Below are 14,533 nucleotides of genomic sequence, written 5' to 3'. Positions count from 1 at the left end.
CATATTCTAGAAAAAGCCAAAAAACTATTCTGGGCTTTTCAAAGAATAATATGCCGAACTGGCGGTCTATCCCTCCCGGTGAAATTGTTAATTTATAAGCAGATAATAAGACCAATAGTGGCCTATGCGTTCCCGGTTTGGTACGGAATATCTTCCCATCAGATGGAGAGAATTCGAATCTGGGAAAGGGGTATCTTACGGTCTTGCCTTAATCTAAAACATCATTTAGGTCAGGATGGGATATGGCGATTGCCCCCAAATTACCTAATATATAAAGATCTCCCATTCAAAAGGATTGATGTCTTTTTGGCGAAGAGTGCTCTCAACTTTCTACACAAAGCAACTTTCTGCGAAAACGCTTTGGTTGCAAGAAGTCTTGAAAACAGCTTCCCTCATGTTGATGGACTATTGGAGGCAAATTACCATCCTCCAAATAGCCTTGAAATCCTCAATAATGAAGGCCATTTATTTAATGAAGACCAACTAGTGTTTTACCATCGACGGTACAAAACATTCGACTTATACAACACCGTCTACCAATTGGAACAATAGCCGATGATACGTCCTCTGTATATATGTATATAATTATTATTTTAAGTCCCTAGTTTTTAAGTAGTATGTAAGAATCTAAAACAAAAATTGATAAGATACTCCTTTTTAAGATTATTTTTTTGGGAGAAAAAGAAATAAAATTCTTGTTGAAATTATTCAAAGATAAATTAATAATATTAATTTTTAGAATTAAGTATAGGTTGCATACCTGCTGCAACCTATGTATGTATATACGTAATTATAAGATAGACTTAGATAAATACTAGTATGCTAAGTACAAATATTATTTTTAATATTACTTAAGGTTAGGCGAAAGCCAAAAAAAAAAATGTAATGAATATAATCTCAATAAAATTGAACTTGAACTTGAACGCCGCTAACAAAAATAATAGTACACATACATTTGTGAGTGTATTTGTGTTAACAGTGAAATATAAACCAAACAGTGAATAACCATGTCTGACGCCGCCGTTGTTGAAGCCACCGCCTCCCCAGTTGCCGCTGGGCCAAAAATTGGCCCCCTTCATCAAGAAGTACTTGAAAGGTGCCGTTACCAGTGGAAAATTGATCCAAACTAAAGGTAAGGGTGCTTCTGGTTCATTGAAATTGTCTGCTTCGGCCTCCAAGGAACCCAAAGCCAGGACTGCCGAAAAGAAGAAGAAGGCCCCAGCCGCTGGTGACAAAAAGAAGAAGGCTGCCGCCCTTAAAAAGGCCGCTGGTGAGAAGAAGGCAGCTGCCAAAAAACCCTCTGCCGCCAAGAAGACCGCTGAAAAGAAGAAGGCCGACAAAACAAAGGCAAAGGCTGCCAAGAAAACCGGTACAGTTAAAGCTAAACCAGCAAAGACCGCCGCCAAAGCATCTGCCACTAAACCAAAGGCACCCAAGGCAAAAACTGCAGCTGCTAAGCCCAAAAAGGCCGCAGCAGCAAAGATGCCAGCTGCTAAGAAAGCCTTTTCAGGGCTACAAATTAAATTAAAAAAGAGAAAAATATTTATTTTCAACAGTTATCGTATATATTTGTTACCTAGATAAATAAGTAAATTTGTACACGTGTTTAATTTTGGGAAAAAATTACTTTCGCTAATTACTGTTCTTATTAGGTAATTTTATTGAGCCAATATAATGGTGGACGCCACTGGATTATTTTTTAACCCAGGTCATAAAAGATAATAAAATATTTAAAATTTTTCCTAATTACCCACAGGTCATAATTCTCGAAAATCCCCATAATTTGGTCATTTTTATAATTTCTACTTAATTTTAAAATTTTTGATATTTTCGTATTCTCTGTTTAATTTCACAAATTTCATCTAAAAATGAGATTTTGGCAAAATATTTACATTTTCCATCAAAATTTTTTTTCCTTTGAAAATTTCTGCCTCAGCCTTATATTTCGTTGCTTTGCCGTTGTGCTGTAACAAAATGCTCACACATACATGATGCCCATTCGATGCTGATCAACGGCGGCAAGGCAAATCATCACTAACACACGCACACATATACGTTGACGATGGCTGTTATAGCATATCGCACAAGCAAGCATAGAACCCAAGCAAACATGCAAAGGCTAAACAGAGGTACATATGCGAGTTAGCTAAATGCATGGAAAAAATCATTGTATAGAGAAAAATATATTTCTTATGGAATTTTATTCGTTTATTACTAAATAATGATAAATTGTAGCTTCAACAAAATATGATCTCTTTTGAAATGTTTTTTGTGGCCCTGAAAAGGGTCTTTTAAGGTAGTATTTCGACGCAAAATGAAAAATATCAAGACATTTACTTGGAGCTGGTGTATTTAGTAACAGCCTTGGTACCTTCACTGACGGCGTGCTTAGCCAATTTACCGGGCAACAATAGACGGACGGCGGTCTGGATTTCCCGACTGGTGATGGTCGAGCGCTTGTTGTAGTGGGCCAAACGAGAGGCTTCGGCGGCAATACGTTCGAAGATATCGTTGACGAAACTGTTCATGATGCTCATGGATTGGAGGAGTTACCGGTGTCGGGATGGAATTGCTTCAACACTTTGTAAATGTAGATAGCGTAACTCTCCTTACGCTTGGTACGTCTCTTCGACTTATCGCCCTTGGTAATGTTTTTTTGGGCTTTGCCGGCCTTCTTTGCTGCTCTACTACTGGTTTTAGGAGGCATTTTCACTTATTTTTTTTTTTTTTGAATCACACAAACGCTTTTAACACTGTTCACAAATGATAACCAAAACGGTTTCAGTTTCAGTTTTAGCCTATGGCCGTTTTATTAATTCAAAAACTTACTACTAACATAGGTAAAATGGCTTAAACTTAGCTAAACGATAAATAAACATGCATTTGTACAACGCCTACTTTACATTAACTAAAAGTGCCACAACATGATTGTGTACACAACTTGCTACATTAAGCCTTAAGGCTACTACTTAAATTATGCCCCGAAAAGTAGAATCATAACAAAAAAGGGCTGAGGGAAACTTACGAACTAGATAATAAAAATTAAAATTAAATATTTACAATACGCTTATAACTAATTAAACTAACTTAATCTAACTTAAGTGAGCTGGGCAGTGTTATACACCAGTCTACTCCAATCCGGGTCTAAAAATCTCCTATGAAAGAATAGAAGACCATCATCCCCAAAGAGCAGGCCCAGCTCGTTCAGCCTGGCAAGGGCCGCAGGAGGCAAATGCTTCCGAGCTCGAAGCTGGTCCGCACCCTCAAAGCACCTAAACATTCCCTCAACGATGCTATTATCTAAAAACTGGCATTTGTCTAAAAATGCTAGTCCAGTCTTCATCATGAAGACATCTATCCTGTCTATTTTCGCCCTATCGTAGATCGCCCTACAGGAATAGGATCTATAGGAGCCATCTGCCCTAAGGATGGGGCGCAGTCCCGGACAAGAGGAGAGTATTTTTCTTTCCCACATCCTTAGCCTTTCCATCTGATGTGACGAAATGTCAAACCAGACGGGGAAGGCGTAGGCGACGATAGGTCTGATCACCTGCCGGTAGATCAAAAGCCTAACATCGTGGGAAAGACCACCCCTCATACCTAAGATTCGACTATATCCGAAATATAGACCCTTAGCCCTAGAGAGGACGTAGTCTATATGACGAATATGGTCGAACCTCTCATGAAATACTACCCCTAAGTATTTCATCTTGTCTGCAACAGGAACCTGCTCCGAACCTATTTTCAGAACCGGCTGAAACCTCCTAAAATTAGGGTAAACTATGCCTGGCCGACCAAGGAAGGCCGTAGCACAACATTTCCCTACATTCAACATTAGGCGCCATGTAACAAAGTACCGATGGAGGGCATCTAGGTACTCGTTAACGCGCCTATTGACCGACCTAGCAAGCGGACCGGAAAAGGCTAATAAGACATCATCGGCATAGGTCAGGAGAAGACCACCAGAGGCGGGTGCCGGGACGTCAGAGGAAAAGATGTTGTACAACATCGGGCCAAGAAGGGAACCTTGAGGAACCCCTGCCAACACAGGGCGGCGACTAGAGAGTCGCTCACCCACCTTAATTCTGAAGAATCGATCCCTAAGGAAGCTAGCGACCATTCTACAGGATTGGCTGTCAAAGCCAAACAACTGGAATTTATACAAAATTCCGTCGTGCCAGACAGAGTCAAAAGACCTGGCAATATCTATGGAGACGGCTATAGTTCCGTACTTCCTGTCGAAACCTTTTCCAACAAAGTTGCTGAAAGCCGTTAAGGCATGGGTCGTAGAGAGACCAGACCTAAAACCGAACTGACAATCCCGCAGAATTCTCCTATTTTCGGCGGTTCTTCTAATCCTTGCCAGAATAAAGGATTCAAATAACTTTCCAAACGGCGATAGAAGGGAAATAGGCCTGTAGTTGCCACACTGAGAGGGATCAGAACCCCGTTTCAGAATGGGAACCATCTTGGCCTCCTTCCAAGCCGTCGGAAAGTATCCTAGATTCAGACAATGGTTGAAGAGGATTGTCAAAAAAAGACAGAATTACATTTCCTGCCCTTTTCACAGCTACATCGGGAATTTGGTCCATACCGCAGGCTTTACGGGCTGGTCGGCGTGAAAGCGCAAAACCAACCTTCCTGGGATAGACAAACCCGCCGTCTTCCCAAAGAGAGAAGTTGTCCACAGAGGAGCCATTAGCAGTGAATGAACTGCTAAACGACACAATATTAGAATGGTCTCTAATCCCTTCCACCGCCAAGTTGACTTGACGCTGAAAAGGATCGTCGACCGAAGCTCCCTCATGCCGAAGCGTTCCCTGCACCTGGTCCGCCAACATCTCTGCCCTAAGTTCATCCGATCTGATCCTAACGCCAGAGGAGTTTACAAGGGGACTGACTGGATCTCGAGGGGCAAGGCCAGCCATTCGCTTGACCTTGCCATAGGACTTGGAATTGACCCTAATTCCCTCGAGAAAGCCTTTATACCTTTCGTTTTCGAATAGGCGAATATTGGCTTCTATAATCTGGTCGAGGTTGCGGATATCGGCCGTGAGGACAAGTCGTCGCTCAGGATCACCAGATCTACGCAACACTCGACAGAGCCGTCTACGTTCCCTAATAAAGCTTGCGATCCTAGGAGGGAGATTGCCCAGGATAGAAGTTCTTGCCCTATATTTGGGCACTGAAGCATCTATGGCATCTCGGAAGGCGGAGCCTAAATCCTCAATGCAGCTATCAATATCCGAAATGGATACGTTGCGGTCGGCTGGCAGAGTTACCTCCTCCAAGCCGCTGCGCAAGCGCTGCCTATATCGACGGATATTCATCCGGTCGAAGTTGTGGAACGACCTGACTTCTCCATTTTGTAAGGAGCCTGACTCTATTTCTATGAGAATCGCCCTATGGTCGGATTCAAAGTAGTGGGTCGTTGAGGTCGATCTCCCCGCTGCCAGTGCTACGCCTGGCGTATGCAGGAAGAAGTCGATATACGACCCTGCCGTTCCATTGGGCTTAGTGGGCCTATCAGATGGAATGGCTGCTACATCCGGACAATCGAGAAGGAAGGCAGAGATTGCTCTTCCCCTGGTATCGACCTCTGCACCACCCCATAAGGGATGTTTCGCGTTCAGGCCTCCACCAACTACAAGGTCGCTACTGTCGCGTAAAGCGAGTAAGTATGGGGTCCAGATCCAAAATTTGGAAGGGACCAACAGGGCGCTGGTAAACAGAAGCGAAGGCTATGGAGGACCCATCTTCCCTCCAGACCCTAGCGACACAAGATTCTATATCCCCTGAGGAAATGGGGATTTTTTCTGAGCGGAACCTATCTTTTACTAAGACTGCAGTGCCCCCTCTTGGGCCTGTCAGCCTATCCTGCCTATAGATTTTAAAACCTTGGCAGTAAAACTTTTGGCTGGGAGAGAGCCAGGTTTCTGCCAGCAGAATAATGTCCGGCTGATGCTCTAGGACAAAATTCCGCAAGAAGTGCCTCCTAGTTTTAGAAACTATGGAGCTGACGTTTAGAAAAACGCACTTCAACATACCTATTCTAAGGCTATATGGACCATTAGGGCCCACCAAGCTTCCGCGTCTCCTCTTTCTTCGCGGATACGCCTAAAACTGGGACCGAACAACCTAACCTTGGCTAATGTCGATAGGTCTCCGAACTCCTTGGGCATGCTGCTCATCAGTCCTCCAATGTCTTGGGTGGGTCCAGATGGGCGAGCGGCGGCAGCAGGAGATTTGGGGGTGGTAGATGGCCGGGTGGGTTTCTGGGGCTGTCCAGATTTTCCAGCAACACCAGCATAAGTCAGCTTGGCCTTCTCATCAGCGATGCGGCCAGACCTGGCTTTTTGTTTGGACTCGGCTTCCAGCTTCCTCTGGGTCCGAGTGGCCAAAATTGCCTTCCGTTTCGGGCAGGAAGGGGAACCTGCAGAGTGGCCTTCCACTTTGCAATTGACGCATTTGGGTACTGCGTCCGTCTCCTTGTCCTCTCCAAACGTGGGGCACAGGTGGGTCGGATGTCCTTCGCTGCACTTTTCACAGTTGGGGGGCATTCCGCAGTTGGCAGCTATATGTCCATGCCGTTGACAGTTGTAGCAACGCGTGGCCCTTACAGCTTTATCCTTTCGGATAACTACACTAAGACTAAAAAGCCTATTAACTTTGTACAATTTATTTATATCGGTTTTCCGATCTACTCTAACTAACCACTTGTCTGGAGCAATGTTCACCAGACTCTGTACGGAGACTGGGAAGTCTAGCGTACCTAGCTCAGCCCTAATTTCATCGGCTGTGAATTCGCCGGGAAGCCTGTCGACCACTACAGTGTAAGGCAACCTATCTTTTGGCGTATAGGTGTGGAACTTATACGCCCTATGTTCAAGAAGAGTCCTGACCTTATCGTATATGTTAAGGCTACTTAAACTAAGGGTTATGACACCCTTCCTCAGCATCTTTATGGTGAAGTCGCGGGGGTTGAGCGACGATGCCAGCACAGTCCTCACTTCCTTCACACCAGCCTCATAGATGGTGATAGGGGGAGTCGCCTTCTTAGTTTGGCCATCCTTCGAGGGGACAGCCGATGTAGGCTTCGCAGCTGGCGAGCCATTCGCCAGCGGGGCCTTGGGGGAAGCAGCCTTGGTCGCTGCTGCTGCTGAAGCCTTAGTGCCAGGCTTCGGTTTAGGACCGTCCGTTCTTTTCGAGGATGTCGCAGGCCGAGCAGCATCCTTCATCGGAGCGGCCTTCAGTGCTGCCATGCAGGCAGCGGACGTTGAAGGACCGTCCGTCCTCTTACAGCCAGGGCCGTCCGCCCTACCGTTGTTGGGACCGTCCGTCCCATTGATGGTAGGACCGTCCGTCCTAGCTTGAGTGGCTGCCGGTAGTGCAACACACTCCACCTCCATCATTCCGTCAAGGACTTCGGCTGCCTTGACGGAGTCCTCAATACCACGGCTGTTTACAAGTGCCGACAGCCTGGCATTGTCTTCAGCTAAAGTCCTTAGCTGGGCCTCCAGTTTCTGGATTACTCCATGGAGGTTGGAGACCACGGTTTCCAGCTGGAAAGCGCGATATTCGTACTCCTCAGAGCACCCACACTTCTTACGCTTGCGCTATGCGCTGGTCTTCGACGGTGCTGCAGCCGTCCCTTTCGCTAGTATCCGTTAGCGAGCCATCCTTCTTCTCCTGGTCCTTTAGCTGTTGTCCAGGTAGCTGTTCCATTGGTCACTTTTCACTTTTATTCACTGTTCACTTAGTTGTTGCTTCGATGACGTTGTGTTGAAGACTGATAACCAAAACGGCCAGCTATACAGAATTTGTAGATTGTAGTCGACAAGAATTTCAGGTAGTCACAGCTAGCTGGCACACACAAGGCAAACCACCCCATTATTGAAGAAATGTGTGTGAGAAAAGTATAAATAGCACGTTTCGAGGAGAAAATTTTTATTATTGGGTGTGACCTAAACGCCAAACACCACGACTGGGGAGGAGATGTAACCAACACGAGAGGACGTGCCTTACACTCCTTCCTCAACAGCTGTCCTAACCTAGATCTGTGTCCAACACTAGAGCCGACCAGACCTAACGAACAAGGAGGATCACACATCGACTATTTCCTGAGGACGCCCGGGCTTGTTCTGGACTACAATGGACCACTATCAACACACGACTTCGAGTCCGATCATCGAGCAGTAGAAATGTGCCTGCTCATAGAAGACTTCGAAAGAGCTGAGAAAGCAGTGTTCTATAACTTCAAAAGAACAAGGATTCGCCGCTACAGACGACATTTACAAGAAGGACTGCAGGAGCACATCCTTCCTGTGGATAGAAACGTCAGCACAGCCGAGGTAGATGCATGTGTAGATGGCCTAAGCTCCGTTTTCAGATCGGCCATAGAGAGCAACGTGCCAACCCAGGAAGTCAGAAATTCCTTCCTTGGAGAACTCCCTCCCAACATCCGAAGATTCATCACCGAGCGGAAAAGGTTACGGGGAATATTACGACGCACCCAATCCTCAAGGCTGATATAAGGAACCTAAGCATAATAATCAAGCAACCGATTATTATCCACGAGAAAGAACGCTTCGAGGGCTACTTGGAAAGCATCGAGGTGAACTCGAAGACATACGGGAAGGTCAAAAGAGCCGCTGGCCTGGCATTCCGGCAACCAATAAAGGGAATTATAGACAATAACGGTGTAATTACCTCGGATAATACACAAAAAGCTGAAATCCTGGCAGACTACATACAGGATAACCATCAATCCGAGGGAACAATAGACTATTCCTTCCGCAACATGGTCAACACAGCAGCGGAAGGAATTAGAAACCACTCGCCCTCTGTTGAATTCAGCAATGAATTCAAAGCAGATGGGTCCATCTATAACACACACCGATGGGAAGAAAATGGATTTGTTGATCCAGACATGGTCGGATCAACTATAGCAAGAAGGGCACCGAAGAAGTCTTATGGCATCGATAAGGTCCCTGATATTGCTGTAAAAAAGGCTGGTGAAGCCATCATTCTTTTTCTCACCATATTGTTTAACCACTGCCTCAACATTGGCTATTTCCCAATAGCCTGGAAAGAGGCTTTAGTGGTACCAATTCCTAAGCCCGGAACAGACGCAACCCTAAGGGGGAGCTATAGACCGATATCCCTGCTATCGCCCTTTGGGAAGCTTCTTGAATACTTCCTTCTGCGCCGAATCAACAGGATCACCGAGGAGAAGAGGATATTAAAGGACTGCCAATTCGGATATAGAGCAAAGCACTCCACAACCCATGCCCTAGCAGCCTTTACAACATACGTCACGGACGGTTTCAAGACCAAAATGGGAACAATTGCAATTGGTCTGGACTTCACCAAAGCCTTTGATACGGTATGGCAACATGGCATTTTATACAAAATGCAATCGTTTGGATTCGATGGACAAACCTGTCGCATGGTAGGAAGCTTTCTCCAGGATCGAGTCTTTAGGGTTAGAGTCGATGACAAACTGTCTGAACAACGACTGGTAAAAGCAGGGGTTCCACAAGGATCACTGCTGGGACCAGTATTGTACAACTTGTTTGTCAGCGACATCCCTGAACCACCTGAAGGAGGATTACTGCTCATGTACGCCGATGACATTTTATTGGCGCTACGAGGTCGCTTCGGAAGCACAGTGGAAAGGAGATTGAATGCGTACATGAATACGCTCCACAACTACTTCGACAAATGGGGCCTCAACCTCAATGTTGGAAAGTGTGTATCTGTGGTTTACAAAGGCAAACCTCAGTCTACAGCAAAGAGCTTCCGAAGATACATCCCTACGATCAAGGTTGGTGACCAACTAATTGCAACTTCAGATAGGATGAAATACCTGGGAATCATCCTTCACGACAGATTTGACTTCTGCCGCCACGTGGACTATGTGCTGTCAAAGGCCAAAAAGATGAATTTCGCCTACCAGAGGCTATTCAGGATGCGAGGAGGACTGTCGCCGGACGTAAAACTGCTTATCTACAAGCAAGTTATCCGGCCCATAATAACCTATTCCTTTGCCGCTTGGGCTGACATATCTTCGGCCCAAATGGAAAGATTAAGGAAATGGGAAAGGAGGATCTTGGCATCGTGCTTAGGAATGAGGCCAACAATTGACGAGAATGGGATATTCAGACGACCACTCAACAGGAATATCTATAACGCCATCGAATTTAGCCGGATAGACGTCTTCATGATGAAGAATGCACTAAGCTTTCTGGAGAGAAGCCAAAACGTGGAAAATGGGATAGTGGAACAATTCCTGGACTACCAAGAGGAAATCCCCAATATTCAAAGAAGGAAGCATCTGCCACCCGCAGCTCTACTAAAATTACGCGACGAAGGATTGCTCTACGATGATGAACGCCTAATGTACTACCATCGTAGGTATAACAGATTTGACGCTGACTCTGAGCCTGTCTACAACACAGCTCAGTAATAATATAATTGTAAATAGATTAGTTTTAAGTTTTTTATAGTTTTAAGGTAGATTTAAGTTTTTATTTTATTTTAATTTTTTTTGTATTAGCCTTTTTTTTTAACTTTTAAGGCATATCTATACCAACGAATGTTGTTAAAACACTAAAATAATTTAATGATTGCTTAGCATAAAAATGCGGCACTAATATAATCGTAGTCTCCTACATTGTAAGCCCTATAGCAAAGGAGAATGTTTATTTACTAATCTATTTTATACTGTAGCCATTAAGTATATAATGTATAATCTGACAATTTAAAACAAATAAATGGCAAATTTAAAAGCAAAGTAAAAGCAAAAGCGAAAATTTTTATCATTTGTGTTTTGCAGTGCTTAAGTGAAGTGTTCAAAACTAAAATAAAGTGAAAATGTCTGGTCGTGGTAAAGGTGGCAAAGTTGAGGGAAAGGCAAAGTCCCGTTCCAATCGTGCTGGTCTTCAATTCCCCGTCGGTCGTATCCATCGTCTGTTGCGCAAAGGCAACTATGCTGAGCGTGTTGGTGCCGGTGCTCCCGTCTATTTAGCCGCTGTCATGGAATATTTGGCTGCTGAAGTCTTGGAATTGGCTGGCAATGCTGCTCGTGACAACAAGAAGACTCGTATCATTCCCCGTCACTTGCAATTGGCCATCCGTAACGACGAAGAATTTAACAAATTGCTGTCTGGCGTTACCATTGCCCAAGGTAGTGTATTGCCAAACATCCAAGCTGTTCTCTTGCCCAAGAAGACCGAAAAGAAAGCCTAAATTATTTCGAAAGGTATTATGGAATGAAGAAGAAGAATACAGACCATCGTATAATTCCATAGAAAAATCAACCAATCCGTCCTTTTCAGGACGACAAAAAATATTTTAAAAGAGAAAGAAAATTGCGTCAAGCTACATTTGTATGAAAAAAAATAAAAATTCTCAATAATTTTGTATGAGACGTTGGCAGAATAACTGTTTTTCGTTGTCAGTTGCATATTTGTGTTGTCGTTGTTGTTGTCTCTTATGATTTCAGGAATAGAGCACGAGAGAGAGAGATCGTGGCGTCACCAAATGAGTATGTATACTATGAGGAAGAAGAAGAAGAAGCATGTTGCATTGGTGGTGGCTCGCAGTAATTTTATGTGAAAAAATCGTACCCCGGCGCATTCTTGGTGAAGGCACAAAGTAGACGATTTGCAAGGGAAGTTTGGCGGCAAAGTAGTGTTTTGGTGGAAATAAATCGACGCATACATGAAAATAAAAGTACGTTGTGGTGCTATGGAAAATTTTAGACACAAAAAATAGAATAAAAGTAACATAATGAAATGAAAATTAACGAAATAATTACAAAGAAAAATAAAATAACGTAAATTAACAACTAAATTAAAATAAAATAAGAAAATTTTTAAAAATTGAGGCAAATATTAATGAAAATTTAATGAAATTTAAATGAAAATATTTGGAAATAAATTAAAGAAATTTCGAATAATAAATAGATTTTATGAAAATAAAAGATACTTTAAATGAAATCACAAATTTTTAAATTAATAGTAAGGAAATATATAAAATAATGTTAAATTAATAATAAGGAAATAAATAAAATAATTTTAAATAAAACGAAGTAGTGATTTTTAAAAAATAATCTAATGAAAAATTAAATAGAAATTAGTTGAAAATTAAATAAAAAAATTTAACATAAATAAAATAAAATTCATTTAATGAAGAATTTTTAAATAAAATTCAATAATTTTAATTTTTGATACAATTTTAAAGGAAATGATTAGTGAATAATTTACAAATTTTTAAAGAAATTTTTTAAGATAATATGAATCAACGATCTATTTAATAAAAATATTCAACAATTTCAAATTTAATTTTGAGAAAAGATTCAACAATATTTAAAAAAGTGAAAATGAAATTCCTTTGCTAACACAGCATGTTTGTTCTTTAATAATATCGACTAAACAGCACCAATACATACATAAAGCGACGCTATGTTATACTCATATTATACGAAAAGGAAGAAGAAGAAGAACTAAATGTGTTTAGCGATGTGAGTTGCCGACGGCATGTTTGTGATCGGGAATAAAATACGAGACATCAGTAAAACAATGTTTTCGCTGTAAATATTCTGGAGAAAATTGAAACGAGAAAGTATTTATATTTTTTCTTTATTTGATTTTTAGAAATTTTTCACGAATTGTGAGAAAAAAATACGAGAAAGCTGAAAAAGAAAAGTATTAGAAATTTTAACATAAAATTCCTACATTTCCTAAGATAAGTGTTTATTTTTTATTAATTTTAATTAAAAAAAAATAGTTTTCAGCAAGAAAGTATCTCTTTTTTGATATATTTTGTGGTCCTGAAAAGAACCGATTGTTTTGTTGTAAAAAAAGATTTCTCCAAATTGCGTCAAGAATTTGTTTAACCGCCGAAACCGTACAAGGTACGGCCTTGTCTCTTCAAAGCATATACGGCATCCATAGCGGTGACGGTTTTACGCTTAGCATGTTCGGTGTAGGTGACAGCATCACGAATAACGTTTTCCAAAAACACCTTCAGAACACCACGAGTTTCTTCGTAAATCAGGCCAGAGATACGTTTTACACCGCCACGGCGAGCCAAACGTCTAATAGCTGGCTTGGTAATACCTTGGATGTTATCACGGAGCCACCTTTTCCCAAGCCTTTACCACCTTTACCACGACCAGTCATTTTTTCACTTTAGTTTATTTCACTTATCACTTCACGAACAGTTTGAGCACTTATGTTTTTTCCGGGCGATTCCGCTCGTATTTATACAAAATTTGAGGCTCTCTCCAACCATTTAACGCACAAGTAAAGTATGTACAGTTATATGTGTGTGTGTACATTTGCCGTTAGTATTGTATGTTCTCTTTTATGTGTGCGTGTACATTTGGTATACCGATAGGTAAGAATTCACTAACATATCAACCCCGAAAGTTGATGCTAACAGCACAATTTTCTATAAATACTCGTTTTCGTGGCGATGGCAACGTTCAGTCTGTGTTGTGTGTTCAAACAGTGAAGTTGACTAGCGGAGAAAATTAAATTGTGTTTTTGGGTCTGTGCGTTTGAAAAACATCTACAACAGTGCGTTTTGTTCTCCTCTGTGTTTGGCTCACAATAGCTGATATATACCCCTGCCGTCAAATACTAAGGTTGTTTGCCCGTCGGCGCGCCATCTAGTGGTTACCAATACCCACTATGCCAGCCGATGGAGCATTGAAAGCATCTGGTAACTCTATATCCGTTACCGACATAGCAATGCCGATGGTATGTGTCTCGGCTAAAAAGAGGGATGGCATACAAAAGGTCGACGCTTTTGCGAACCTGCGAAAATGGCCGATACTACAAAAAAATTGTGTACATCCGCTATGGCCCTAGCTAATGCGAGCACAATGGATTGTGCTATTCACAATAATAGTGAAATGTCCGATGGTTCGAACATTGGAACAACTAGTGGTGGATATCAAGTTGTGATTTCTAATAAACACCGAAAAAGAAAGAAAAAAGGTGTAATAGCAATAGCGACCCGTCCTTTGAATCAGCAAAAATGAATGCTTTGATTAAGCAGCTTCAAAAGGACTTATCAAAAGCACATGAAGAAAATCGTGCACTGATGGCGAAACTTGACGCTGTCATCAAGTCTCAGGATGATACAGCTCGTAAGCTATCCCTATCCCATGCTCGAGAAATGAGTTTCCATCGCACTATAGTCGACTTGCAGGAAAGCTAGACATTCAAATGGGTGTTTTACAACCAAAACCACCAATGAATCTCTCCCCTCCATCATATTTAATGGATCCTGCTGGCTCCCAGCCAATTGTGAATGATGCCAATCTTCAACAGAAGGAAGATTGGGCTGCCGAGGTAGCCGAAGACCTTGGTATTGCAATTGACTTGATGCCCCAGCCTGTAAATATGGATGTATCCCAAGGGGCAATTCCAAAAAAGAACCCTGTTCCGGAGGAAGTTATTCCACATAAGAAAGTGACGAAACAAGCTACCCTGAAGAATAGCGACGCAGAGGCAGCTCT

At 42.4% G+C, this 14,533-nt stretch overlaps 1 protein-coding gene and 2 pseudogenes across 1 annotated transcript; 1 reads left to right on the top strand and 2 right to left on the bottom strand.

The window, feature by feature from the left end:
• Positions 1–2,294: 2,294 nt before the first annotated feature.
• On the bottom strand, positions 2,295–2,743 carry LOC131805122 (histone H2B-like; annotated as a pseudogene).
• Positions 2,744–10,836: 8,093 nt separating this feature from the next.
• LOC131804972 (histone H2A-like) lies at positions 10,837–11,338 on the top strand. The gene has a single exon (XM_059128210.1). It carries the CDS (start codon positions 10,876–10,878, stop codon positions 11,248–11,250), a length of 375 nt encoding a protein of 124 aa, XP_058984193.1. The 5' UTR covers positions 10,837–10,875; the 3' UTR covers positions 11,251–11,338.
• Positions 11,339–12,836: 1,498 nt separating this feature from the next.
• On the bottom strand, positions 12,837–13,202 carry LOC131805028 (histone H4-like; annotated as a pseudogene).
• Positions 13,203–14,533: the final 1,331 nt, after the last annotated feature.

The sequence above is a fragment of the Musca domestica genome, unplaced genomic scaffold, assembly GCF_030504385.1.
Source record: "Musca domestica strain aabys unplaced genomic scaffold, Musca_domestica.polishedcontigs.V.1.1 5, whole genome shotgun sequence".
Lineage (NCBI taxonomy): Eukaryota > Metazoa > Arthropoda > Insecta > Diptera > Muscidae > Musca > Musca domestica.
This window is presented reverse-complemented; position numbering and strand designations above follow the sequence as displayed.